Source organism: Chlorocebus sabaeus, chromosome 5 (genome assembly GCF_047675955.1).
Source record: "Chlorocebus sabaeus isolate Y175 chromosome 5, mChlSab1.0.hap1, whole genome shotgun sequence".
NCBI classification, from domain to species: domain Eukaryota; kingdom Metazoa; phylum Chordata; class Mammalia; order Primates; family Cercopithecidae; genus Chlorocebus; species Chlorocebus sabaeus.
In genome coordinates this window covers 71286477-71312197 of record NC_132908.1, presented here as the reverse complement: position 1 = coordinate 71312197, position 25721 = coordinate 71286477, and the positions used below count along the sequence as shown (strand labels likewise).

General features: G+C 44.2%; 1 protein-coding gene and 1 pseudogene across 1 annotated transcript in view; one reads left to right on the top strand and one right to left on the bottom strand.

Annotated features, from left to right (window-relative positions):
- Positions 1 to 494: 494 nt before the first annotated feature.
- Positions 495 to 1634, bottom strand: LOC103233536 (lamina-associated polypeptide 2, isoforms beta/gamma pseudogene; annotated as a pseudogene).
- A 1184-nt stretch (positions 1635 to 2818) lies between these two features.
- The window catches only part of RFWD3 (ring finger and WD repeat domain 3), a 46761-nt gene continuing 23858 nt past the window's right edge, over positions 2819 to 25721 (top strand). The window contains exons 1-6 of the mRNA XM_007993641.3: positions 2819 to 2943; positions 7507 to 8026; positions 16829 to 17031; positions 20506 to 20576; positions 25317 to 25511; positions 25599 to 25690. Coding sequence (XP_007991832.2) covers positions 7509 to 8026; positions 16829 to 17031; positions 20506 to 20576; positions 25317 to 25511; positions 25599 to 25690 — 1079 coding nt within the window. The 5' untranslated portion in view covers positions 2819 to 2943; positions 7507 to 7508. The remainder of the gene's footprint in view (positions 2944 to 7506; positions 8027 to 16828; positions 17032 to 20505; positions 20577 to 25316; positions 25512 to 25598; positions 25691 to 25721) is intronic.

The window sequence follows — 25721 nt, the reverse complement described above, 5'->3', positions numbered from 1 at the left end:
ATTTATGCCATTAGCTGAAGTTTACCTCTGTATGGGCTTTTTTTGGCGGGGGGGGGGTGTGGAAAGGTAAGTTTTTGCTGTGAAAAATTTGTGTGAAATGCACAAATCTTAAAGATAGCATTTAGATGAGTTTTGCCAAATGCATACATATGAGTAATCCAAACCCCATCAAGATAATGAACATTATGGCCGGGCGCAGTGGCTCATGCATGTAATCCCAGCACTTAGGGGGGCTGAGGCAGGTGGATCACCTGAGGTCAGGAGTTCAACCAGCCTGGCCAACATAGTGAAACCCCATCTCTACTAAAAATACAAAAATTACCTGGCCATGGTGGCACACGCCTGTAGTCCCAGCTACTCAGTAGGCTGAGGCAGGAGAATCACTTGATCCTGGGAGGCGGAGGTTGCAGTGAGCTGAGATCGTGCCATTGCACTCCAGCCTGGGTGACAAGAGTGACACCCTATCTAAAAAAAAAAGTTCCAGAGTTAAAAGATTATTCATATGGCACAAAGTGATCTCCTACTAGTCCAAAGTTCAAAAACATTTTAATGAAGTCCATTTATATATATTTTGTTTGCTTTCCAATGGAATACTATGTTTATTGAGGCAAAATCACATTATTTTTAGTTCTTGGAGTCAACAAGCATACACAAATGTTCTTCAACACAGTTATTAAAAATACAAGACCAAGTTGAATGTGCCAAAGAGATACCACTCAGTTGGGTTTTCTAGAGCCATCAGGAAGAAAATTAGAGAAGGGATTTATGTGGTTGGTTTCCATAGCTTGATAGAACAAACACAAAAAAAACTGCCACAACAACAAACAGCAGAATTTTTATCCATACAGGAATAGAGTGTCCCTTTTTTCATATTTTCTCACTTGACATCTGTTGAGGGAACATACTTACAAACATATTTAGATGAAAATGACTCCTCCATCCTCAAATCACTGAGTTCTAATGGCCGGCCTGGAGCTCCTTTGATTGGTCTGTGGCAACCAGCACTAATTCTTGTTGGTGTAGCTGCTTCACAGGGGAATGTTTCCTTAGGAATATCCCTTTCTACTCTTCTTTCCTGTGTTTTTTCTCCCACTTCATCTCTTGTCAATGGTTTATTTGGTGTTCTTCTGGGTATGTCTGAGAATTCAGTGACTGACAGAATAGGAAATGCATGCTTGAAATTTCCATTCACCCTATTGACAACTAAGGATTCATTGTTTGAAGCCATTATAGTTTCAGCTATGGGAGTACTCGCTGAAATGACTGCACCATCTATACGAAAATGTTCTGAAGTGTGCACTCTTTTCCTTGGAGTTTTTCTTGACTCTCTTGTAGATTCCCTAGTTTATAATGCCTGCAGAGGTCTGCCTTTTGGAGATCCACTTGTTCATTCAGTCCCAGTTATTCCAGCTTGAGAATAGCTCTTGTGCTCAACACTTCATTGTTTGAGGGTTACTGGAGTCTTTGCTCTGCCCTTCAGCGGTTCTCTCTTCTCAAGCTTGAGCTCTATTTTAGGGTCTTCTTCATTGTCACTATATCTGTCAGAATCATTACTTCCATTCTGCCTTGTATTTTCTGCTGAAGAAGAAATTGTTGGCAGAGGAGAAGATCTTGATTCTGTTATTTGCTCCCTCGCTTTCTTTTTTTTTTTTTTTTTTTTTTTTTTTTTTGAGACGGAGTCTCGCTCTGTCGCCCAGGCTGGAGTGCAGTGGCCGGATCTCAGCTCACTGCAAGCTCCGCCTCCCGGGTTCCCGTCATTCTCCTGCCTCAGCCTCCCGAGTAGCTGGGACTACAGGCGCCCGCCACCTCGCCCGGCTAGTTTTTTGTATTTTTTTTAGTAGAGACGGGGTTTCACCGTGTTAGCCAGGATGGTCTCGATCTCCTGACCTCGTGATCCGCCCGCCTCGGCCTCCCAAAGTGCTGGGATTACAGGCTTGAGCCACCGCGCCCGGCCTGCTCCCTCGCTTTCAAAAGGTTTTTCTCACATAGCTTCCTGGTTGTTCCCACAATAGGACCAGGATTCACTCCGTATTTCACAAGCTGATCCAAAAGATCTTTATTAATGAGTTCTGTTACACCTAGATTGTCTTTATCATTTGTCTGGGTTTATCAGTTTTCTTTGTGGCTTTCCTGTCGGCGGCGGGCCCGGAGCCGAGACGCATGTGGGCTCGCGCTCCTCGTAGCTGGAGAATTCCGGGGGCCCGTTGCTATTGGCGCTGGCGGCGAGCGGCGGCCCTGCGGAGTGACTTGAGACTGTTTAGTAGTTCAGATCCATTACAGCTGTTTGAGATTGAAGAGACTGTGTAGGCAAAGTCTTTTGAGTGAGCTCTTCAACCCCATGAGAGGATACATATGAACTGGACTGTCCTACCCCTTTTTACAGGCTCCGAAATTCAAAATATTGAAATATTTAGAAATTATTTGATTAACTACTATCCTTTGGATACAGATAACTCCTTCACGAAAGCGTTAGGGACAAGCAGCAGGAGTCACAGTTTTAATATTTTCATCTCCATTCCAAAATGGATCGATAAATCATATAACTTTCTCCCGCCCGAAAGTTCAAATAAAACGCGCTGGGGAAAAAAAAAAAAAAAAAAAAAAAACCCTTTTATTTTTCTGGGGCGGGCACAAGGTGACGGACGTAGATTGCTGCCAATTGTAGGAGGCTTCCTCGAGAGCGGTCCCGCCTCGTCAGTTTATGAACAACTAGCCAATGAGAGCGCCGCTGCTTCAGCTAGCGGGGACCCATTGAAGAAGAAGAGTGAGTATTGGCCACAGCCTAGGGCTTCTGTCCAATAGGAGCATACATGCCGGCGGCTCTGGCGGGAGCTTGAGCGGCTCCGGAAGTGGCCGTTGGCGTAGGTGCATTCGGAGTTCTGCTGAGGTAACTAGAAAGTCTTCGGCGGGCTCGCGAGCCAGGCCGCGGCCTATTGGTTTCAGGTGAGGAGGGGTCTTTCTTCTCCCCAGGCCTTGGGCCTCTAACTCCGGGATAAACTTCCCCACGCCTGATTCCTGGATTGGGGTCCAGGAGACACCCCACGAGGTGGGCTGCACGCGGGCTTGGAACCTGGCAGCCTGACAGGATTCGGGCCCTCGGGGCGGCGCCAATGGTCTGAGCTGAGGATCCCGAACCCTGGCTCTTATCTGGGTTGCTGGGCGTTGGGGGCTGGGCAGGCGGGAGCTCGGGGCGATGACAGAAGGAGCCGAGTTCGCTGCTGCGGGGCCTGCCCTGGCCAGGGTGGGAGGTCGCCCGGCCCTTCCTCCGAGAGCCTAGCCTCGGTCTCCTCAGCGGCGATGCCTGCGCCCGCTCTGAGCTCCGTTACTTCATCACTTTAAAGTTGACGGAAGAACTTCATTTTTAATTTCATCATGGAAAGTGTGGCGTAAAGACTTGTATTATCCCTATTTTACAGGCGAACAAGTTGAGCCGAGGTTTCCCCATGTAGTAAAAGAACAGGGATTTAATATTTCTGTCTGTCTCCCTCCCCCTCCCCCTTCCCTTCTCCCTCCCCCTCCCCTTCTCCCTCCCTCTCCCCCTCCCCTTCTCCCTCCCCCTTCCCCTCCCCTTCTCCCTCCCTCTCCCCCTCCCCTTCTCCCTCCCTCTCCCCCTCCCCGTCTCCCTCCCCCTCCCCTTCTCCCTCTCCCCCTGTCCCCCTCTCCCCCTGTCCCCCTCTCCCCCTGTCCCCCTCTCCCCCTGTCCCCCTGTCCCCCTCTCCCCCTCTCCCCCTCTCCTCCTCTCCTCCTCTCTCCCTCTCTCCTTCCCTCCCTCCCTCCCTCTCTCCCTCCCTTCCTCCCTCTCTCCCTCCCTTCCTCCCTCTCTCCCTCCCTTCCTTTTTCATGGTAAAGAGACGAAGTCTGGCCAGGCGCAGTGGCTCAAGTCTGTAATCCCAGCACTTTGGCCGAGGCAGGTGGATCACCTGAGTCGGGAGTTCGAGACCAGCCTGACCAACATGGAGAAACTCCGTCTCTACTAAAAATACAAAATTAGTCAGGCGTGGTGGCACATGCCTGTAATCCCAGCTACTCGGGAAGCTGAGGCAGGTGAATCGCTTGAACCCAGAGGCAGAGTTTGCGGTGAGCCGAGATCACGCCATTGCACTCCAGCCTGGGCAACAAGAGTGAAACTCCCTCTTAAAAAAAAAAAAAAAAAACCTAAGAAACGAAACGAAGTCTCCCTGTTGCACCCAGGCTGGAAGAGCTCACTGCAGTCTCGAACTCCCGGGCCCCAGGGATCCTCCCGCCTCTGCTTCCCACAATAGCTGGGACCACAGCTGCTCACCACCACGTCCGGCTCATTGTTTTCTTTTTTTTTTTTTTTGTTTGAGACGGAGTCTCATTCTGTCGCCCATGCTGGAGTGCAGTGGCCCGGTCGCAGCTCACTGTAACCTCTGCCTCCCGGGTTCAAGTGATTCTCCTGCCTCAGCCTCCCAAGTAGCTGGGATTACAGGAATGCGCCACCACACCTGGGTGATTTTTGTATTTTTAGTGGAGACGAGGTTTCACCATATTGGCCAGGCCGATCTGGGACTCCGACCTCAAGTGGTCCGCCCTCGGCCTCCCTAAATGCTGGGATTACAGGTGTGAGCCACCGCACCTGACCTGTTCTATTTTTCTTTTTCGGTAGAAATGGGAATTTCACTGTGTTGCCCAAGCTGGTCTCCAACACCGGAGCATAAGCGATCCATCCGCCTGGGCATCCCAATATCCAGGGATCACAGGCGTGACCCTCCGCGCTGGCCAGAGCAAAGATTTGAACCGAGGTTGGCCCGACTTCCCCCGCCCACCTCCTTTCAACCTTTAATTGAGGGGCTCTCATCCTGCCTGTTGTGGGCATTGATTGAAACCTGAATAATAAAGATGACAAGTCTGAGGTTAACGTTTTAAACCCCGACACTCATAGCACACATAAAAAGCAGCATTTGTGTGACATGCTCAAGGTTTGGGGTGCACAGCCCATGGTCTCTCGCTCTAGGCACCTCCGACTGGCCTACAGTGGTTAAGAAGCTTCGGCTTGGCCGGGCGCGATGGCTCAAGCCTGTAATCCCAGCACTTTGGGAGGCCGAGGCGGGCGGATCACAAGGTCAGGAGATCGAGACCATCCTGGCTAACACCGTGAAACCCCGTCTCTACTAAAAAAATACGAAAAACCAGCCGGGCGAGGTGGCGGCGCCTGAAGTCCGGGCTACTCGGGAGGCTGAGGCAGGAGAATAGCGTGAACCCGGGGGGCGGAGCTTGCAGTGAGCCGAGATAGCGCCACTGCACTCCAGCCTGGGGCACAGAGCAAGACTCCGTCTCAAAAAAAAAAAAAAAAAAAAAAAAAGAAGCTTCGGCTCCAGAACTGCACCATTCCATAGAACTTCGTGCGACAAGGAAAATGTTCTGTATTTCTGCTGTCCAGAACGGGAGCCACCCGCCCTATGTGGGTTTCTAGCACTTGAAATGTGTCCTGCACGACAAAGGAACTTCTTTCTTTCTTTCTTTTGAAACAGAGTTTTACTCTGCCTTCCGGGCTGGAGTGCAGTGGTGTAATCTCGGCTCACTGTAATCTCCACCCTCCAGATTCAAGGGATTCTCCTGCCTCAGCCTCCCGAGTAGCTGGGACCACAGGTGCATACCATCACGCCCGGCTAATTGTATTTTTTATAGAGACACGATTTTGCCATATTGCCCAGGCTGGTCTCCAACTCCTGGTCTCAAGCTACCTGCCTCAGCCTCCCAAAGTGCTGGGGTTATAGGTGTGGGCCCCAGCTCCTGGCCGAACTTGATTTTTATTTAATTTAAATAACCATATGGGAGTAGACAGTGCTGCGGCCCCTTAGATTCTGCTCTTTTTAGTCTGTTTCTACCCTTTGTCTTCCTGAAGGCTGAGTTGCTTAATGTCTCTTAAGTACATCTACGCAAGTAACTTGGGTCTTATGTTGCGACACACACAATTCTTGGGAGACTGTCGTTGTACCCTAGAAACATATTAAAAGCTTTTAGTTAGCCAGCTGCAGTGGCTCATTCCTGTAATCCCAGCAGTTTGGGAGGCTGAGGCAGGAGGGTTGCTTGAGCTGAGGAGTTCAAGACCAGGCTGGGCAACGTGGGAAACCCCATCTATATAAAAAATGTTTAAAACTTAAAGTCTCTCACATCGTTCAGTTTGCAGACTTTCTTTCCCATTTATTTTCACTACTGCGCCACTCTCCATCTTGTGGAGGCCGCGCCAGGCCTGCTCTGGTGATTTTAAGAAACTTGACTGTTGGCCGGGCGCAGTGGCTCACACCTATAATCCCAGCACTTTGGGACGCCGAGGCAGGCAGATTACCAGGTAAGGGGATCGAGACCATCCTGCTAATATGGTGAAACCCTGTCTCTAACACAGAAGAAACTCCTTACCAAGGCCCATGGGCACTTTAATGATGGTGTCCTGTTCATCAGTCAAACCCATGCTCATCAGGGACCTATGCACTGATTTCCTTCTGAAACTTCCTTGGCTCTTTGCAGAGACAGTTTCTTTTAATCCTTCATGCGTCAGCCCAGTTTTCACTCTTTAAAAGACTACTTCCCTCAGAGTTGTGTCTTAGTTGGTCCTCCTTGTCTCCTCAACCCCGAACATCATAATCTATAATTTTCTCATGTATTCGTTTATTGACATCGTACTTGCTAGAATGTTAACTCTGATACATGGAGTCTTACCTGTTTTTGCCTCTAGGGTGTTTGTCTGCATAACACGTGCTTAATAAATACTAATTGAACCCACATTTCCTCATAAGTCAGATGAAAATAAAAGCACGTGCCTTACTTCACAAAGTAATTGAGGGGATAAGTTATACTGATATACTTTAAAAACTAGGTGGTAGAGAGGCACAGTGGCTCATTGCTGTTGTCCTGGTGCATGAGGAGGTGAGGCCAGGCGTTCAAGACCAGTTTGGGCAACATAGGAAGCCTTCATCTATATAACAAAAAAAAAAAAATTTTTTTTTAAATTTAAAAGCTAGGTGGTAGTTTTCAAAATGATGTAATGGAATTAAAGATAGGAAACATGAAAAGAACATAGGTGCTTAATATTTGTTTAATAGGCGAACATGATGGAATTAGAGATGGAAAACAAAAATAATGAAAGGGATAGGATAAAGTTTGCTTAGCCTTTTTGGAAAAATCAGGTAAATTTCCATTTTGAGTTAGTAACTCAGTTAATTTTGCAAGTGTAAAAAATGTCCTTTCTCTGTTTATCCTTTATAGATCTTTCTATTTTGGAAGATACTACTGTGATCACAGGACTTCACGTTTTCTAAGGGCGAACTGGAAAACTGGTTATAAATGCTTGTTATAGAGAAGAAAGTCCATTACCAAACACTTCTGACTTAAAATTTAAATAGTGAAAATCTTCTCTTGAAGCTTCTCAGTCTTGCTAAGAATGATATTAAGCATAAAATCAGAAAGATTAAATATGATTCTGTCACCTACATAGCATGTTTTATCTATTTTATTAATACTTTTTGCAAATAATTGTTTCCCTAGTGATGGCTCATGAAGCAATGGAATATGATCTTCAGGTACAGTTAAATCATGCTGAAGAACAGCCAGCTTCTGCTGATGTTGCCAGCAGCCAAGGGGGACCAGCCCTCCTCCAGCCTGTTCCTGCCGATGTGGTCAGCAGCCAGGGGGAACCACTCATCTTCCAGCCAGCTCCTGCTGAAGTGATTGGCAGCCAAGTGACACCACCCCTACTCCAGCCTGCTCCACAACTGTCTATTGACCTGACAGAAGTGGAGGTCTTGGGAGAAGACAATGTGGAGAACATCAATCCAAGAACTTCAGAACAACATAGACAGGGATCTAATGCTAATCACACCATCCGAGCATCTTCATTGCATTCAATGACCAACTTCATCAGTGGACTGCAGAGACTTCATGGCATGCTGGAATTCCTGAGACCTTCATCTTCAAACCACAGTGTAGGGCCAATGAGAACAAGAAGGAGGGTATCTGCTTCACGGAGGGCAAGAGCCGGAGGGTCTCAGAGGACAGACAGTGCCAGGTAAATCAATATATGGGTAAGTCTGTGATCATTGCTGTACTAGGAATTATGAAACTGAGGCTCTGCCATTCGAGGACTGACAGTGTGACTTTTGGCAAGTCAGATAACTTCTGACCCCCAGTTCCTCATAAGTCAGATGGAAATGAAATTGCTTGCCTTACTTCACAAAGTAATGGGGGGATAAGTTAAATGATTGTGCCTTGAAAACTAGGTGGTAGTTTGTTGGCAATCTTTGTAGAGATTGGCTATTCTTCAGATTGTGTCTTGTACACCAAAAATTCTTTCTTCACTTGCAAATCTCCTCTACTCACTCAAATTCATTATTCACTGGCATTCCACCGAGAGGCACAATTAATTAATTTTCTTTCATAGTCTTGGTTTGAACTTGCCTCTTGAAGGGCTTAGCTGTCAAGTCTTAGTAGGGTTGTTATGAAGATAACAATTGCCTGTACCCTGTCTGTTGTTGTTTTTTGTTTGTTTGTTTGTTTTGAGACGGAGTCTCACTCTGTCGCCCAGGCTGGAGTACAGTGGCGTGATCTTGGCTCACTGCAACCTCCATCTCCCAGAGTCAAGGGATTCTCCTGCCTCAGCCTCCCGAGTAGCTGGCATTACAGGCACATGGCACCACCCCCAACTAATTAAACCTGTCTGTTTTTTTAACTTCTTACTTTACTTAAAGTATTTTATTTCACATTTGGTCTTCTAAGTGTTTTCAATATGTTTAGAAATATAATTCAACTTCTCATTTGTATGTGAAGGAAACTTGTACCCTGAGAGGGAGCTTTGTTCAGGGTGTCATAGCTATAGCATAGAGGAGTTAGCATGGGTATTGAAACCTGGATCTGCCCTGTTTTCTACACAGGCAGATGGAGGAAGTTTCGATCAAATCCCTTTGTTTTCTCTTTCTTCTTCTTTTAATTATTATTATTTTTGAGACAGGGTCTCACTGTGCTGCCCAGGCTGGAGTATAGTGGTGCAATCACAACTCACTGCAGCCTCGACCTCCCCAGGCTCAGGCATCTTCCTACCTCAGCCTCTTGATTAGCTGGGACTACAGGCATACGCAACCATGCCGATGTTTTCTAACACTGTGAAAATACTGAGATGGTACTAAAAAGTGGTAGCTAGGTCATCCATTACTCATGTTTTACAAATGAGGAAGCCGATGGGATAATTTGTGATTTGGTTGTGATAAGGCTGGATTGGAATTGTGCCTTCTGAATCTGGATTCAGCATTCTTTTTCATGGATCCTGCTGATTTTAATGTTGGGCTTGCCATGACTGTGGCTCCAGTGTCTGTAGTGCCCATCAAGGATGACAGATGCCTAGTTCTGTGTTGACAAGAGTTGCAAATGCATATTACTGTGAGTTTTGTTTTGTTTTGTTTTTAAGACAAGAGTCTTGCTCTGTCACTCAGACTGGAGTGCAATGGCTCTACCTCAGCTCACGATGACCTCTGGCTCCTGGGTTCAAGCGATTCTTGTGCCTCAGCCTCCTGAGTAGCTGGGATTATAGGCGTGTGCCTGCAGGCCTGGCTATAGTCTGTTTATTTATTTATTTATTTTGAGGCGGAGTCTCACTCTGTTGCCCAGGCTGGAGTGCAGTGGCGCGATCTCGGCTCACTGCAAGCTCCGCCTCCCGGGTTCAGGCCATTCTCCTGCCTCAGCCTCCCGAATAGCTGGGACTACAGGCGCCCATCACCGCACCCGGCTAATTTTTTTGTATTTTTAGTAGAGACAGGGTTTCACCATGTTGGCCAGGATGGTCTCCATCTCCTGACCTCGTGATCCGCCCGCCTCGGCCTCCCAAAGTGCAGGGATTACAGGCGTGAGCCACTGCGCCCGGCGTGTAGTCTGTTATTTTAAGATGTCATTACCCACATTATAAAGGCAGGGTAAGATTTCATACATTGGTGTTATAGGTGAAGGCACCTTATGGTGTAATTTGGGTACCGTCCCAAAGTAAATATGAGCCAACTTTCCATGGCTGAGAGTTGTGAGTGGTGTCTTTAGGAACTGACTGACTGTCAGGAGGCCTCTTGCAGTAGTCCTCAGTCTTGTTTATCCATGCACTCATTCTTGTCGGGGGAGGCACAGTGGATTCCGCTTGGTCAGGCACACTGACCTGTATTAACCAACATAAAGGTGGCACTTATAAACCAGATGCCAACTTACAAAGAAAAATAGAATCACTAGAGAGCCACACAGAAGCCAAACTCTAGTGAGAAAATTGTTCAGTGTGGCTGGGCATGGTGGCTCACGCCTGTAATTCCAGAACTTTGGGAGGCCAAGGGAGGCAGATCCCTTTAGGCCAAGAGTTCAAGGCCAACATGGCGAAACCCCATCTCTACTAAAAATACAAAAAATTAGCCGGATGTGGTGGCATACACCTGTGGTCCCAGCTACTTGGGAGGTTGAGGCATGAGAATTGCTTGAACCTAGGAGGCGGAGGTTGCAGTGAGCCAAGATCTTGTAATCTAGCCTGGGTGACAAGAATGACTCTCTGTCTTAAAAAATTTTTTTTTTCTTATAGAATCTGCTCAGGGAAAGAGTTATACAGAATTTAGTTGTTGAAAGATGTCAGTCAAGCTATTTGGCAGCCATAATCTGTCTCCATAAAGGGAATAACCTAAAAGGTCAGAAAGTGTGCAGTTCAATGGAAATAACATCAGTTCTGGAGCCAGATAAATGTGATTAAAACTTTTTTCCCTAAAGTATGAGCTTTCCCAGGACTAATCACTTATAACTTCTGAAGTTCTTGAGATGAATTTCTCAGTGCGGTGTTTGACATTTACTCATCTGACAGACTGTCCCTGGGCCAGGTGTTGAAAGCCTGGGCCAAGGTGAACAGCTTTTGACTCACAGTTAGCCAAGAAGCCAAAGCTACAGAAAGCTAAGTAGTGAGCTTATTCTTCCCAACAGACTTAGCTGAGGTCACAAACTCCCTTCTTGTTTGTTTGAGGCAGCTTCATTCTGGCTGCAGGGGTCATCACTCATTCATCAAATACCGATAACTCTCCTCTGTGTGAGAGACTAAACTTTGCCCTAGATATATTGGTGAATATATTGTATTCACCAATATATCACTTAGATATATTGGTGATATATTGTATTCACCAATATATCACTTAGATATATTGGTGATATATTGTAATCTGTGGTGAACACAGATTACAATATTGTTTTCATGGAGCATATGGAGTCTAGGACTACAGAGAGTAAGGAAGGAGCAAAATATATTTAATTCAAAGACGGTAAGTGCAGGGAAGGAGGAGGATTTCTTGGGTTCTAAATCTGTGCTCCCAAGGAGAAACCCTAGCACTGCTTCCTGTTGGTTTTCATAGTTCTCCTTTCCTGTGTTCTTGCCTGACTTTGGAAATTCTTTACTACATAAAAGCAGTATTAAAGAGTGATTTTTTTTTTAAGTATCTTACCACTTTTTTACTGGGTTCTATGTAGAATTCTTTTGATATACATGTCAACAGCCTAACTCTAGTTTGTATTTGATTAAATCCTCTTATAAAATGCTTTTCTTATGTGTTTAGTCTTATGGTAGCTATAGCTGCTGTTCACTCAGAATCTCAAGAAATGGAGTTTGTAAAGTTGCTTAGCACCGTTTAAAAAGAAAACCTGGTTAGGCACAGTGGCTCACACCTGTAATCACAGCACTTTGGGAGGCCAAGGTGGGCGAATCACCTGAGGTCATGAGTTTGAGACCAGCCTGGCCAACATGGTGAAACCCTGTCTCTTCTAAAAATACAAAAATTAGCTGGGTGTGGTGGCGGGATCCTGTAATCCCAGCTACTCAGGAGACCAAGGCAGGAGGTGGAGGTTGCAGTGAGCTGAGATCGCGCCACGACACTCCAGCCTGGGTCACAGAGCGAGACTCCATCTCAAAAAAAAAAAGAAAAAGAAAACCTGGGTGATGTCAGCGAAAATGGCAGAGTAAGGACCACAGAGAATTATCTCCATAAAAGTAGTGAAACAACTGGCAGAATTTGTCAGGATCAACTTTTTCATAATTTGGGAAACTGACTGAATGCTTACAGCAATCCAGGGAGGGCTGTTTAAAGAAAAACAGTCACATCTCAATGAGCTCTATGGCATTCCTTATTCTTGTCCCCTTCTCCAGCTCCTTGGTAGTTGTGAAAATCATCTGCCTGTAATCATAGTAAAAACCAACAGCCTGGCAGGCACCAGAGGGATTGGAGCACCTTCAAAGCCTCATTCCCAGAGAATTATCTTTATGTCACCTGTTTGGTGGTTTTCTGGAAAACCCCATTTGCAAGACTACTCTTGACTCAGAGCAATGCAGAGTGTGAAAAGCCTAAATCATTTTCCCTGGGGCCTACCTAAGGTAATGGATATTCAGTGGGATAAACAATAACCAATAAGAGGGAAAGGAAAATCTAGGAATGAGATCAATTCAGTCGCATCTTCTAAGTCTAGTTCTCTTGCTGTTTTCTATCTACAGTTACTTCCTTAACTAAAATATTGAGCCCCTCAAAGTCACCCGTAAGAGTTGACATCAACTTCTTATAAATTTCTGTTAATGTTGATATTTTGGTCTCCTCCCATGAATCATGAATGTTCTTGGGGCATCAAGGATGGTGGATCCCCCAGGCGCAGTAGCTCATGCCTGTAATCCCAGCACTTTGGGAGGCTAAAGTGGGCAGATTGCTTGAGCTCAGGAGCTCAAGACCCACCTGGCCAACACGTTGAAACCTTGTCTCTACAAAAAATACAAAAATTAGCTGGGCTTGGTGGTGTACGCCTGTAGTCCCAGCTACTTAGGAGGTTGAGGTGAAAGGTTCCAGTGAGTCAATATCGTGCCACTGCACTCCAGCCTGAGTGACAGAGCCAGACCCTGTCTCAAAAAAAAAGAATGGTGGATCCTTTCAAGGTTTTCGATTTACTTTGTCCAGATCCATTAGAGGAATCACTGGCAGCTATCATCTTAAGAAATTAAAAAATAAATAAATAAAAACAAAATATTTCTTTTTTTTTTCTTTCTTTCTTTTTTTTTTTTTTGTGAGACAGGGTCTCACTCTGTTGCCCAGGCTGGAGTACAGTGGTGTAATCATGGCTCACTGCAGCCTCAACCTCCCCGGGCTCAGGTGATCCTCTGCCTCAGCCTACGGAGTAGCTGGTACTAAAGGCACAAACCACCACACCCAGCTAATTTTTTCTGTTTTTTGTAGAGATGTTGTTTCATTAAAGTACTGAGATTACAGGTGTGAGCCACTGTGCCCGGCCTTATTTCTTAAATAAAAAGTCTTGAAAGTTGGGCTGCAGAATATGTTATGTTAACAGACATGAAAATAACATTAATCACCTTCAGAGCTCTTGGTTTACTGGGTCCATTGTCACTGAGCAGTAATATGTTTAAGGAATTCTTTTTTCTGAATAGTAGGTTTCAACAGTGGGCTTAAAATACTCAGTGAATACTCAGTAAGACATGCTCTAAACAGATAAGCTGTTATCCAGGCTTTGTAGTTCGTTTTAGAGAGCACAGACATAGGCCAGGTGTGGCGGCTCACGCCTGTAATGCCAGCACTTTGGGAGGCCGAGGTGGGCGGATCACAAGGTCAGGAGATGGAGACCATCCTGGCTAACACGGTGAAACCTCGGAAAACAAAAAATTAGCCAGATGTGGTGGTGGACGCCTGTAGTCCCAGCTACTCAGGAGGCTGAGGCAGGAGAATGGCGTGAACCCGGGAGGCAGAGCTTGCAGTGAGCCAAGATCACACCACTGCACTCCAGCCTGGGCGACAGAGAGAGGCTCCGTCTCAAAAAAAAAAAAAGCATCGGCTTCAACTGAAGTCACCAGCAGCATTATCCCCTAACAAGGGAGTCAGCCTGTCCTTTGAACCTTGAAGCCAGGCGTTGACTTCTCTCTAGCTGCAGAAGTCCTACATGGTATCTTCTTCCCATAGAAGGCTGTTTCTTCTACACTGAGAATCTGTTTAGTGTAGACATTTTTCATCAATTGTCTTAGCTAGATCTTCTGGATAACTTGGTACAGTTTCTATGTCAGCACTTGCTGCTGCTTCTTGTACTTTTATTTTATGAAGACAGTATCTTTCCTTAAACCTCATGAACCAGCCTCTCCTTTCTTCCAGCTTTTCACCTGCAGCTTCCTCACTTCTCTCAGCTTTCATAGAATTAAAGAGAGTTGGGGCCTTGCTCTGGATTAGGGATTGGCTTAAGGGAATGTTGTGGCTGGTTTGATCTTCTATCCAGACCACTAAAACTGTCTCCATATCAGCAATAAGGCTGTCTTATCAGCCTTGCTTGTAGCACTTAATTTTCTTCAGGAACTTTTCCTTTGCATTCACCACTTGGCTATTGGTGCAAAAGGCCTGGCTTCTGGCCTATCCCAGCTTTTGACATGCCTTCCTCACTAAGCTTAATCACTTTAGCTTAGTGATTTAAAGTAAGAGATGTGTGACTCTTCCCTTAATTGAACACTGAGGCCATTGTAGGGTTACTAATTGGCCTAATTTCAGTATTGTTTTGTCTCAGGGAATAGGGAAGCCCAAGGAGAGGGAGGGAGGGGAATGGCTGGTCGGTGGAGCAGTCAGCATATACAACATTTACTAAGTTCACCATCTTACATGGGTGTGATTCTTGCACACCAAACATGTGGAAATTAACACATTCCTAAATAATCAAAAGAACAAACAAAACCCAACACAGGCAGGCAGAATAAAATAATAAAGATTAGCATATAAATAAATAAAATAGAGAATAGAGAAATGAGAGAAAATGAACTAATCAAAAAGTTGGTTCTTCTAAAAGATCAACAAAATTGACAGACTTTTAGCTAGACCGACCAAGAAATAGAGAAGACTCAAAGTACTAAAATCAAGAATGAAGGAGAGGACATGACTACCAAATAGGAGGGGAAATGACTGCTTGTGGGTACAGGGTCCTTTTTAGGTGTAACAAAAATGTTTTGGAACCAGATAATGGTTATGATTATGATTACATAACCATGTGGTTATGCTAAAAAAAACCCCACTGAATTGTACACTTTTTAAATTGTGAATTTTGTAGTATATTAATTGTATCTCAATTTCCAAAAAAGAAAGCAACTTGATTGCTATTTCTCCTTTCGATTTATTGACATTTCTTTTTTTAAAAGGGCGAAAAATTTTCTGTCTATTGAGTTGGACACTAAGTGTTTATTTTGTTCTGGTTAGCATTTGGTCATCTTTTTTTTTTTTTTTTTTTTTTAAGTAGAAAGCCCTAATTCATCAATAAATTGCACCCAAACTATTAGAAATCAAAATTTTTCTGTGTAAGCAGGCCCCAACAATTTTTCTGGGTAATAATCAATATTTTATTTAATGTCAATTATTAGAACTTACAGTAGGTCGCCTGTCAGTAATACTTAGTAATTATTAGTGAGGTGGTATATTTTAAAGTTTAGAATGCCCTTTTGTTTTAAAATTTTTTTTTAATAGAGTTGATGTCTCACTTTGTTGGCTAGTCTGGTCTCAAACTTCTGGCCTCAAGCAATCCTCCTGCTTTGGCCTTCCAGGAGTGCTGGGATTACAGTCGTGAGCCACCACGGTCAGCTGTTTTTTTAATTTTTATTTTTTCTTCTTATTTTTTTTTTAAAGATGGAGTCTCACTCTTGTACCCAGGCAGGAGTGCAGTAGCACAATCATAACTCACACACTGTGGCCTCAAACTCTCAGGCTCAAGTGATCCTCCTGCCTCAGCCTCCCAAGTTTTTTGGGTGTCATTTTTCTGGGTTTTTTTTTTTTGTTTTAAGGCAAGTCTCGCTCTGACAACCAGGCTGGAGTATGGGCGCTGTCGTGGCTCACTGCAGCCTCAATCTCCCAGGCTCAAGCCATCCTCCCACCTTGGCCTCCCAAGTAGCTGGAACTACAGGAGCATACCACTATGCCTGGCTATAGTATAAAGTTCCATTAATTTGTCTGGGTGTGGTGGCTTACGCCTGTAATCCCAGCACTTTGGGAGGCCGAGGTGGGTGGATCATTTGAGGTCAGGAGTTCGAGACCAACTTGGCCAATATGGTAAGACCCCGTCTCTACTAAATATAAAGTTTCATTAATTCTGTGACATAAGTGGCCTCAAACTCCTCAGCTCAAGCTGGAGTGTGCTTTGTATTCCAGGAATCAGGGAAACTGAGGTATGGTAGTGGTTATTTTAAACTCAGCCAGCCAAGATAGATTTGGAGTATAAGATTTGGCCCCAGATCTTCTCATCATTCTAAGTTTTTTTTTTTTGATACCATATTACCATTTATGTTTTTTATCTTAAAACTAACATTATTTAAATTTTAAAAGAAAAATACTGTCCTAAAATGAGAGGTGAAGAAATTATAGAAGCCAGACTCTGTACTGTACTCCAAAATACCTTGCTCTAGGTGGCTGCAATAGCAAAATCCCATGAGGCCATATTTGGGCAACAAAGCCCTTTTTCTTCTTGCTCACCTCCCTTTTCAGCTACCTAATACCAGCATACAGATTGCTGAGTTTGTCATTTAAAGATACTGACAGTGTGGCCAAGATAGCCAGTAAAATAGAATTGGCTTTTAACAGAAGGATCAAGCTCCTGTGTGGGCTAATGTAGCAGTGGTTGAGTGGTGAAAGATAATATCCAAGAGGCCAGTCTTCCCTTATCTGCTATTCCTGCTTCAGCTTTCAAAGGCAGCAGTTAATGGCTTGGAGATGGGTTGAAGTGATAGGATTTACTTCAAATCACTATAGATTGTTTTTGTGATGATAGTTCATTGTACTGTAATTCTCTTGTCTTTCTGTGTACATAGGTTGAGAGCACCATTGGATGCTTACTTTCAGGTGAGCAGGACCCAGCCTGACTTGCCAGCTACCACTTATGATTCAGAGACTAGGAATCCTGTGTCTGAAGACTTGCAGGTTTCTAGTAGTTCTGATTCTGACAGTGACAGCTCTGCAGAGTATGGAGGGGTTGTTGACCAGGCAGAGGAATCTGGAGCTGTCATTTTAGAAGGTCAGTATTTTACCAGGTTTGGACTCACAAGGTTAACATCCCCAAAGCTTAAACTTCAGAAGGCTAGAAACTAGATTTGTGCTTTGACACTTTCCCTTTTCTCCCCTAAGTGTTGTGGATTCCTGTTTTGTAGAGCCTTCACTGGCCATAATTATATAGAGAGGATTTGATCTGACTTGCAACTTAATGTAATTTGTGACCCAGTGAGTCAGTCACTTTTTAATGGCATTTTATATTCTCTTTCACTTTTTTAGACATCTGAGAAAGTAAAATCTTTTTCTTTTTTTTTTTTTTTTTTAATTTTTTGAGGCAAGGTCTGGCTCTGTACCCCCAATGGCAACTGGAGTGCAGCAACAACAATCTCAGCTTACTGCAACCTCCACTTCTTGGGCTCAAGCCATCCTCCCACCTCAGCCTCCCCACTAACTAGGACCACAGGCACACACCACCACACCTGGCTAATTTTTTAAATTTTTTTGTAGAGACAGGGTTTTTCCATGTTCCCCCAGCTGGTCGTAAACTCCTGAGCTCAAGAGATCCACCTGCCTCAGCCTCCCAAAGTGCTGGGATTACAGACATGAGCCACTGCACCCGGCCTAGATTCTTTATTTAAAAGTTTTGTAAATTCAGCACCCTGTCTAGGCTAACACTTTGGAGTCCTAGTATAATGTTATGTGTTATGCACGTGGAACTTTATTTAACAGTCGTAGGCAGAGACCCCTAAAGTAGATGTCCTGCTTATGTTAAAAATGTTCTGGCCGGGCGCGGTGGCTCACGCCTGTAATCCCAGCACTTTGGGAGGCCGAGGCGGGCGGATCACAAGGTCAGGAGATCGAGACCATGGTGAAACCCCGTCTCTACTAAAAAATAGAAAAAAATTAGCCAGGCGCAGTGGCGGGTGCCTGTAGTCCCAGCTACTGGGGAGGCTGAGGTAGGAGAATGGCGTGAACCCGGGAGGCGCAGCTTGCAGTGAGCCGAGATTGCGCCACTGCACTCCAGCCTGGGCGACAGAGCGAGACTCCGTCTCAAAAAAAAATAAATAAATAAATAAAAAAATAAATAAAAATGTTCTGATCCCCAGAGGGTGCTCATTCAGTATATTTTCCTACTGAAAGAATATTCTTGGATTATGAATTGAAATATAATAAATCAATGAAAATCTTTAAGTTCATATTTATGTAATTTTCCAAAACCTCATTTATCACTATCGTAAGTTGTTAGAACCCCAACTAATTACTCCAAAAACTAGTAAATAAAGGGTCAGGAATATATTAATATTTTGCCTTACTGTATAAACTGTATTTCGGACAACCAGATAGTTGATGAAGGGGGTTTTTTTGTTGTTTTTTATTCACAACTCACTGCAGCCTTGACCTCCCAGGCTAAAGCGATCCTCAGCCACCTGAGTAGCTAGGACTACATGTGTGTGCCACCACACCTGGCTAATTTTGTAGCTATGAGGTCTCCCTATGTTGTCCAGGCTTGAAGGTTTGTTTGTTTTGTTTTTGTTTTTGTTTTTTTTGAGATGGAGTCTCGCTCTGTCTCGCAGGCTGGAGTGCAGTGGCGCGATCTCCGCTCACTGCAAACTCTGTTGCCTCCCGGGTTCACGCCGTTCTCCTGCCTCAGCCTCCTGAGAAACTGGGACTACAGGTGTGCGCCACCACGCCCGGCTAATTTTTTTATATTTTTAGTAGAGTTGGGGTTTCACTGTGTTCGCCAGGATGGTCTTGATCTCCTGACCTCGTGATCCGCCCACCTTGGACTTCCAAAGTGCTGGGATTACAGGTGTGAGCCACCGCGCCCGGCCAAAGGTTTTTTTAATAGAAAAATTTCAGCTAATTGCAGCAGGAACGATAGAAAAGTCATCATTTTGTGACTCCTAATGAAATTATATGTCTAGGCAAAGATCATCATCAGTGGATCCTAAAACCATTAGGTTGCAGGGTTGATGGGATTCTTTTTAATACAAGGACCAGGATGATACCACCTGAACCCGTTGGTCAATCTTAGCATCTCAAAAAAATAGGATAGCAAGACCATTTGTGCCTCTTAATGTGCTGCAATCAGAAATACTCATGCCACTTAGGAATACTGTGTACACACACACACACACCAGTCCCCCACCCCCAATGCCAAAAAAAAAAAAACCCCTGAATCTGCTCAAGACTCTTTTCTAACAACCAGTTTGCATAGTTTGTAGGAAAAGGGGTGGAGGAAAAAGATAATACCTCAGAGATGTAATCATTTAAATTAAAAATGTAGAACAGTCTACAAATGGAACATCTTTCTAGACCTAAATGTATATGGAAATTTAACGTATTGTGAAGAGAATATCTGAAATCCGTGTGGAAAATTTTTAATGTTTTATATAACAGCAAACCAACATAGTTTATGATTCCACTTAACGTAAAATGTCCAGAAAAGGCAAATCTACAGAGACAATATTAGTGGTTGCCTGGGGCTGGAGGTGCAAATGTGAAGTGACTCTAAATGGGCATAAAGGATCTTTGTGGGCTGATAGAAATATTTTAAATTGGGTTATGGTGATGGTTGCACAATGCTTAATTTATTGTATATAAAAGTTAAACAATTTCATGAAGAAGCAATCAGCCAAATCCAGGTTGTGTAGGACTTTTCGTAAGACAAATGACCTGACAAATGAATGACAAACAGAGGGGAAAAAATGTATGAGGGGGAATTATAATAAAATGAAAAAGACTTAAGAGACATCACAAGCTCATCATGGAGACCTTTTTTGGATTCTGATTGCAATAAATCTGTAGAGAGCAGCTTTAAAACTATCGGGAAATTTTTTGGGAGGCCAGGGCGGGCGGATCACAAGGTCAGGAGATCGAGACCATCCTGGCTAACTTGGTGAAACCCCGTCTCTACTAAAAATACAAAAAATTAGCTGGGCCTGGCGGCGTGCATCTGTAGTCCCAGCTACTCAGGAGGCTGAGGCAGGAGAAAACTGTTAGGAAATCTTGAATATGAACTGGATGCCTGGGTATTCAGTGGTATTGGAGGATTATTGTTAATATTGTTAGGTATGATAATTACACAGTGTTCATGTCAAAAAAGAAAAAAAATTCTTGTCAGTGTTGCAGAAGTTTTTGCAAGTATAATGACATTTTAAGGTTTGTTAAGGATTCCAACCAAAAGAAAATAATGGAATGGGGGCTTAGGTGGAACAAGATTGGCAAGATATTGATTATTTTTTAAATTGAGTGATGGGTACTTGTGGCTTAAATGTACTGTTCTGTCTACTTTTATGTATGTTTGAGAATATTCAAACTAAATTTTTAAAAGTAAATTCACTGATGGACCTGGGGAAATTGTTATCCCTTTTGCAGGAACACTGTCAATTAGAAATGGGAAACTAGTGAGTCAGGCTCTCTCCTGCTAGCTTCTAATACCTGACGTATCTTACTTTGTGTTTTACCTATCCTATCATTTCTGGAAATGACTTGGCAGAGCAACTAGCAAGTGTCTCAGCAGAGCAAGAAGTTACATGTATCGATGGAGGCAAGACCCTCCCCAAACAGGTAATATGAACATCATTTTATTTTAATTTTATTTTATTTTTTTAGAGACTAGGTCTCACTCTCACCTAGTCTAGAGTGCAGTGATGCAATCATAACTCCCCGTAGCTTCAAACTCCTGGACTCAAGGGATCCTCCCACTTCAGCCTCCTGAATAGCTGGAACTACAGGTAATGCCACCACACTCGGCTAAGTTTTTTGTTTTTTGTAGACAGAGTCTCACTATATTATCTAGCTGGTTTCGAACTCCTGGGCGCAAGGGATCGTCCTGCCTCAGCCTCCCAAACCATTAAGATTGTAGGCATGAGCCACCATGCCCAACTTGAATATCCTTTTTTTTTTTTTTTTTTTTTTTTTTTTTTTTTTTTTTTTTTTGAGACGGACTCTCACTCTGTTGCCCAGGGTGGAGTGCAGTGGTGCGATCTTGGCTCACCACAATCTCCACCTCCCGGGTTAAAGCAATTCTACCTCAGCCTCCCGAGCAGCTGGGACTACAGGCACGGGCCACCACGCCCAGCTAATTTTTGTATTTTAAGTGGAGATGGGGTTTCACCATACTGGCCAGACTGGTCTTGAACTCCTGACCTCATGATCCACCCACCTCGGCCTCCCAAAGTGCTGGGATTACAGGTGTGAACCACCATGCCTGGTCTCTGAATATCCTTTTAAATAAAAGGTTTGGGGTTTTGGCCGGGCACAGTGGCTTACACTTGTAATCCCAGCACTTTGGGAGGCCAAGGCAGGCGGATCACCTGAAGTTGGGAGTTTGAGACCAGCCTGGCCAACGTGGTGAAACTTGGTCTCTACCAAAAAGGTGGGGGGTGCTACAGGTTAACATGGAAGCTTGCAGGCTTTGTAGGCAAGAGGTCCAGGTGTGGATCCTATCCCAGTTACTCATTGTTTGTGTAACTGCTGTCTCTTAGATTTAAAAATGGGTAGGGAGGAGTATTGAGAATAATCTGTCCTGTCTAACCAACAAGGTTAAGTACCAGTTGAAAAAACAGACATAAATGTGCTTTATAAATTAAGCACATTCGCCAGGTGTAGTGGCATGCGCCTGTAGTCGTAGCTACTTAGGGAGGCTGAGGCAGGATTGCTTGATCCTGGAAGGTCAAGGCTTCAGTGAGCCATGATGACAACACTGCACTCCAGGGCAACAGAGTAGGACCCTGTCTCAATAAATTAAAATTTAAAAAAACTATCAGGCAGAATATGTTTAGTAAGTGATAATTTTTATTTTTAAAAATAATAGGCTGGGCGCGGTGGCTCATGCCTATAATCCCAGGACTGTGGGAGGCCGAGGCGGGCAAACCACCTGAGGTCAGGAGTTCAAGACCAGCCTGGCCAACATGGCGAAACCCCATCTCTACTAAAAATACAAAACTTAGCTGAGTGTGATGGCATGCGCCTATAATTGCAGCTACTCAGGAGGCTGAGATAGGAGAATCGCTTGAACCTGGGAAGCAGAGGTTGCAGTGAGCCCGGATAGCGCCACTGAGCTCCAGCTTGGGAGACCGAGCAATACTTTGTCTCAAAAAATAATAATAATAATGATAATAATCTTGGCTGGGTGCAGTGGCTCACACCTGTAATCCCAGCACTGTGGAAAGCCAAGGTGGGTACATCACCTGAGGACAGGAGTTTGAGACCAGCCTGGCCAACATGGTGAAACCTCATCTCTACTAAATACAAAAAGTAGCCGGATATGGTGGCGTGTGCCTGTAGTCCCAGCTAGTCGGGAAGGTGAGACAGGAGAATCGCTTGAATCTGGGAGGCAGAGGTTGCGTTGAGTGGAGTTCGTGCCACTGCACACCAGCCTGGGTAACAGAGCAAGACTCCATCTCAAAAAATAATAAAATAAAATAACACCTATACATCATTGTCCTCAATATGATTTATTTACATCTGCTGTGAATTTTGCCAATCTCAAAACATCATTTATGTACATTTTGCATATTTCTATATGCTCTTTGTGTTTTTATTTGAGTCTGGCTCATTTTTCCCAGCTTATTACATCTTGGAGAGCTTTCTGTTATCAGTACATAAAATTGAATCTTTTTTTTTTTTTTTTTTTTTTTTGAGACGGAGTCTCGCTCTGTTGTCCAGGCTGGACTGCAGCGACGTGATCTCGGCTCACTGCAAGCTCTGCCTCCTGGGTTCATGCCATTCTCCTGCCTCAGCCTCCTATAGCTGGGACTACAGGTGCCCGCTACCACGCCCAGCTAATTTTATGTTTTTTTTTTTTTAAGTAGAGATGGGGTTTCACAGTGTTAGCCAGGATGGTTTTGATTTCCTGACTTCGTGATCTGCCCGCCTCGGCCTCCCAAAGTGCTGGGATTACAGGCATGAGCCACCATGCCTAGCCTAATCGTGTTCTTATTAATAGATACATGGCGTTCCGTCATACAAATACATTTTGAATTAATTTTTTCTTTTTTTTTTTTTTGAAACGGAGTCTCGCTCTGTTGCCAGGCTGGAGTATAGTGGTGCGATCTCGGCTCACTGCAACCTCCGCCTCCCAAGTTCAGGTGATTCCCCTGCCTCAGCCTCCTGAGCAGCTGGCACTCAGGCCGGGTGTGACGGTAATTTTTTTGTATTTTAGTAGAAACGGGGTTTCACCATGTTGGCCTGGATGGTCTCTATCTCCTGACCTCGTGATCTGCCTGCCTCAGCCTCCCAAAGTGCTGGGATTACAGGCATGAGCCACTGCGCCCAACGAATTAATTCTTTTCTTATCATATAAAGCATGGTTTGGTGTATGGTGGCACACGCCTGTGTTGTCTCAACTACTTTGGAGGGTAATAATACTTTTTTTCTTGATAGAAATCATGCTACACTGAACTTTTCTTGATAGAAATCATGCTACACTGAACTTTTTTGAGACAGGGTCTCATTCTGTCTCTTATGCTGGAGTGCAGTGGCACAATCATAACTCACTGCAGCCTCAATATCCGTGGCTCAGGTGATGCTTCTACCTCAGCCTCCTGACTACTTGGGACTACAGTCATGTGCCACCACACATGGCTACTTTTTTAAATTTTTAACAGAGACAAGGTTTTGCTATGTTGTCCAGTCTGGTTTCAAACTCCTGAGCTGAAGCAGTCCTCCTGCCTTGGCTTCCCAATGAGCTGGGACTATAGGAGTGAATTACCACACCTGGCCTGCTTGGAACAATCTTATATAATTATCTTAGAAAATAATTGTGACTGACCACGTGTGGTCACTCATGCCTGTAATCCCTGCACTTTGAGGGATGGATCATGATCGAGGTGGGTGGATCATGAGGTAGGAGATCGAGACTATCCTGGCTAACACTGTGAAACCCCGTCTCTACTAAAAATACAAAAAATCAGGTGTAGTGGCGGGCACCTGTAGTCCCAGCTACTCGGGAGGCTAAGGCAGGAGAATGGCGTGAACCCTGGAGGTGGAGCTTGCATTGAGCTGAGTTTGCGCCACTGCACTCCAGCCTGGGCGACAGAGTGAGATTCTGTCTCAAAAAAAAAAAATATTTGTGACTATGATCATGGGCTGCGTAATAGTTCAGTCAACAACAGACCACATGTATGATGGTTGTCCCATTAGATTATAATACCAGGCTGGGTGCAGTGGCTCACACTTGTAATCCCAGCCTTTGGGAGACCAAGGCGGTCGGATCACTTGAGGTCAGGAGTTCAAGACCAGCCTGGTCAATGTGGTGAAACCCTGTCCCTACTAAAAATACAAAAATTAACCAGGCGTGGTGGTTCATGCCTGTAATCCCAGCTACTTGGGAGGCTGAGGCAAGAGAATCACTTGAACCTAGGAGGCAGAGGTTACAGTGAGCCACGATCTTGCACCACTGCACTCCAGCCTGGGTGACAAAACGAGACTCTGTCTTAAAAAAAAAAAAATGCTGTATTTTTATTGTGCCTGTTCTATGTTTAGATACACAGATACCACTGTGCTACAGTTGCGTGCAGTATTTGGTACAGTAACATGCTGTACAGGTTTGTTGCCTAAGTATGTAATAGTTGACACAGTCTAGGTTTGTTTAAGTACTTCTGGGATCATTCAATGACGAAATCGCCTAAAGATGCATTTCTCAGAATGTATTCCTGTTGTCAAGCAATGCATGACTGTATATCCATGAGATACCTCTAGCAGAGAGTTTGCTATGCCAAAGGAAAGATATATGTGTTTTAATTTCCATGGATAATGCCAAATACTGCTCCAGAAATCTGTGCCGCTTTATATGTAAGGAAGCAGTATATAAGCATGTCCGTTTCTCGTTTACCCTCAGCAGTTATTGGTGTCATCAGACGTTAATTTATACCAGTCTAATAGATGAAAAATGGTCTCTTTAATTTGCATTTCTTTAATTATAAGCAAACACTTATTGACCATTGTGTTTTCTTGTAAGCATTTGTATCCTGTCTTTGTTTTCTTTTTTTTCCTCTGATACACATAAGCTAAATATTTTATAGCTGCTATTCTTTATATGGATAGCTGCTTTTCTTCCTTTGAGTGAAGAAAAAAGTATCCTAGAATTTTATAAGATTAAAGAGTAGCATAGTTTTCATAGCTTATATTTTGCCACATTGCATCCTAGAAAGAATGACAAGTGATTCATAGGTGTTACAAGTTTTCTGTAGCCCTTTTGTTTGTATCTCTTTTTTCTACTTTTGTTAACTTGTTAGTTGCACATCTTCTTCAAGATTGATTTTACATTTTCTCTAATTTGAATATATTCTGGTTTCCATCTAGCCATCTCCCCAGAAGTCCGAGCCTCTGCTACCTTCTGCCTCTGTGGATGAGGAAGAAGGGGACACTTGTACAATATGTCTGGAACAGTGGACCAATGCTGGAGACCACCGGCTCTCAGCATTACGCTGTGGGCATCTCTTTGGGTATAGTTGCATTTCCACGTGGCTCAAAGGACAAGTACGAAAATGTCCCCAGGTAAGGACCATAGGTAAGGACACATTAACATGTTAAGTCAGGCAGATTCCTAGAACCACTCTAATTATGTCCTATTGGGTTCTTTAGTGCAACAAGAAAGCCAGGCACAGTGACATTGTCGTCCTTTATGCCCGAACCCTGAGAGCTTTGGACATTAGTGAACAGGAGCGCATGAAAAGGTAGGTGGTGAGAGTATGCCTGACTGGAATG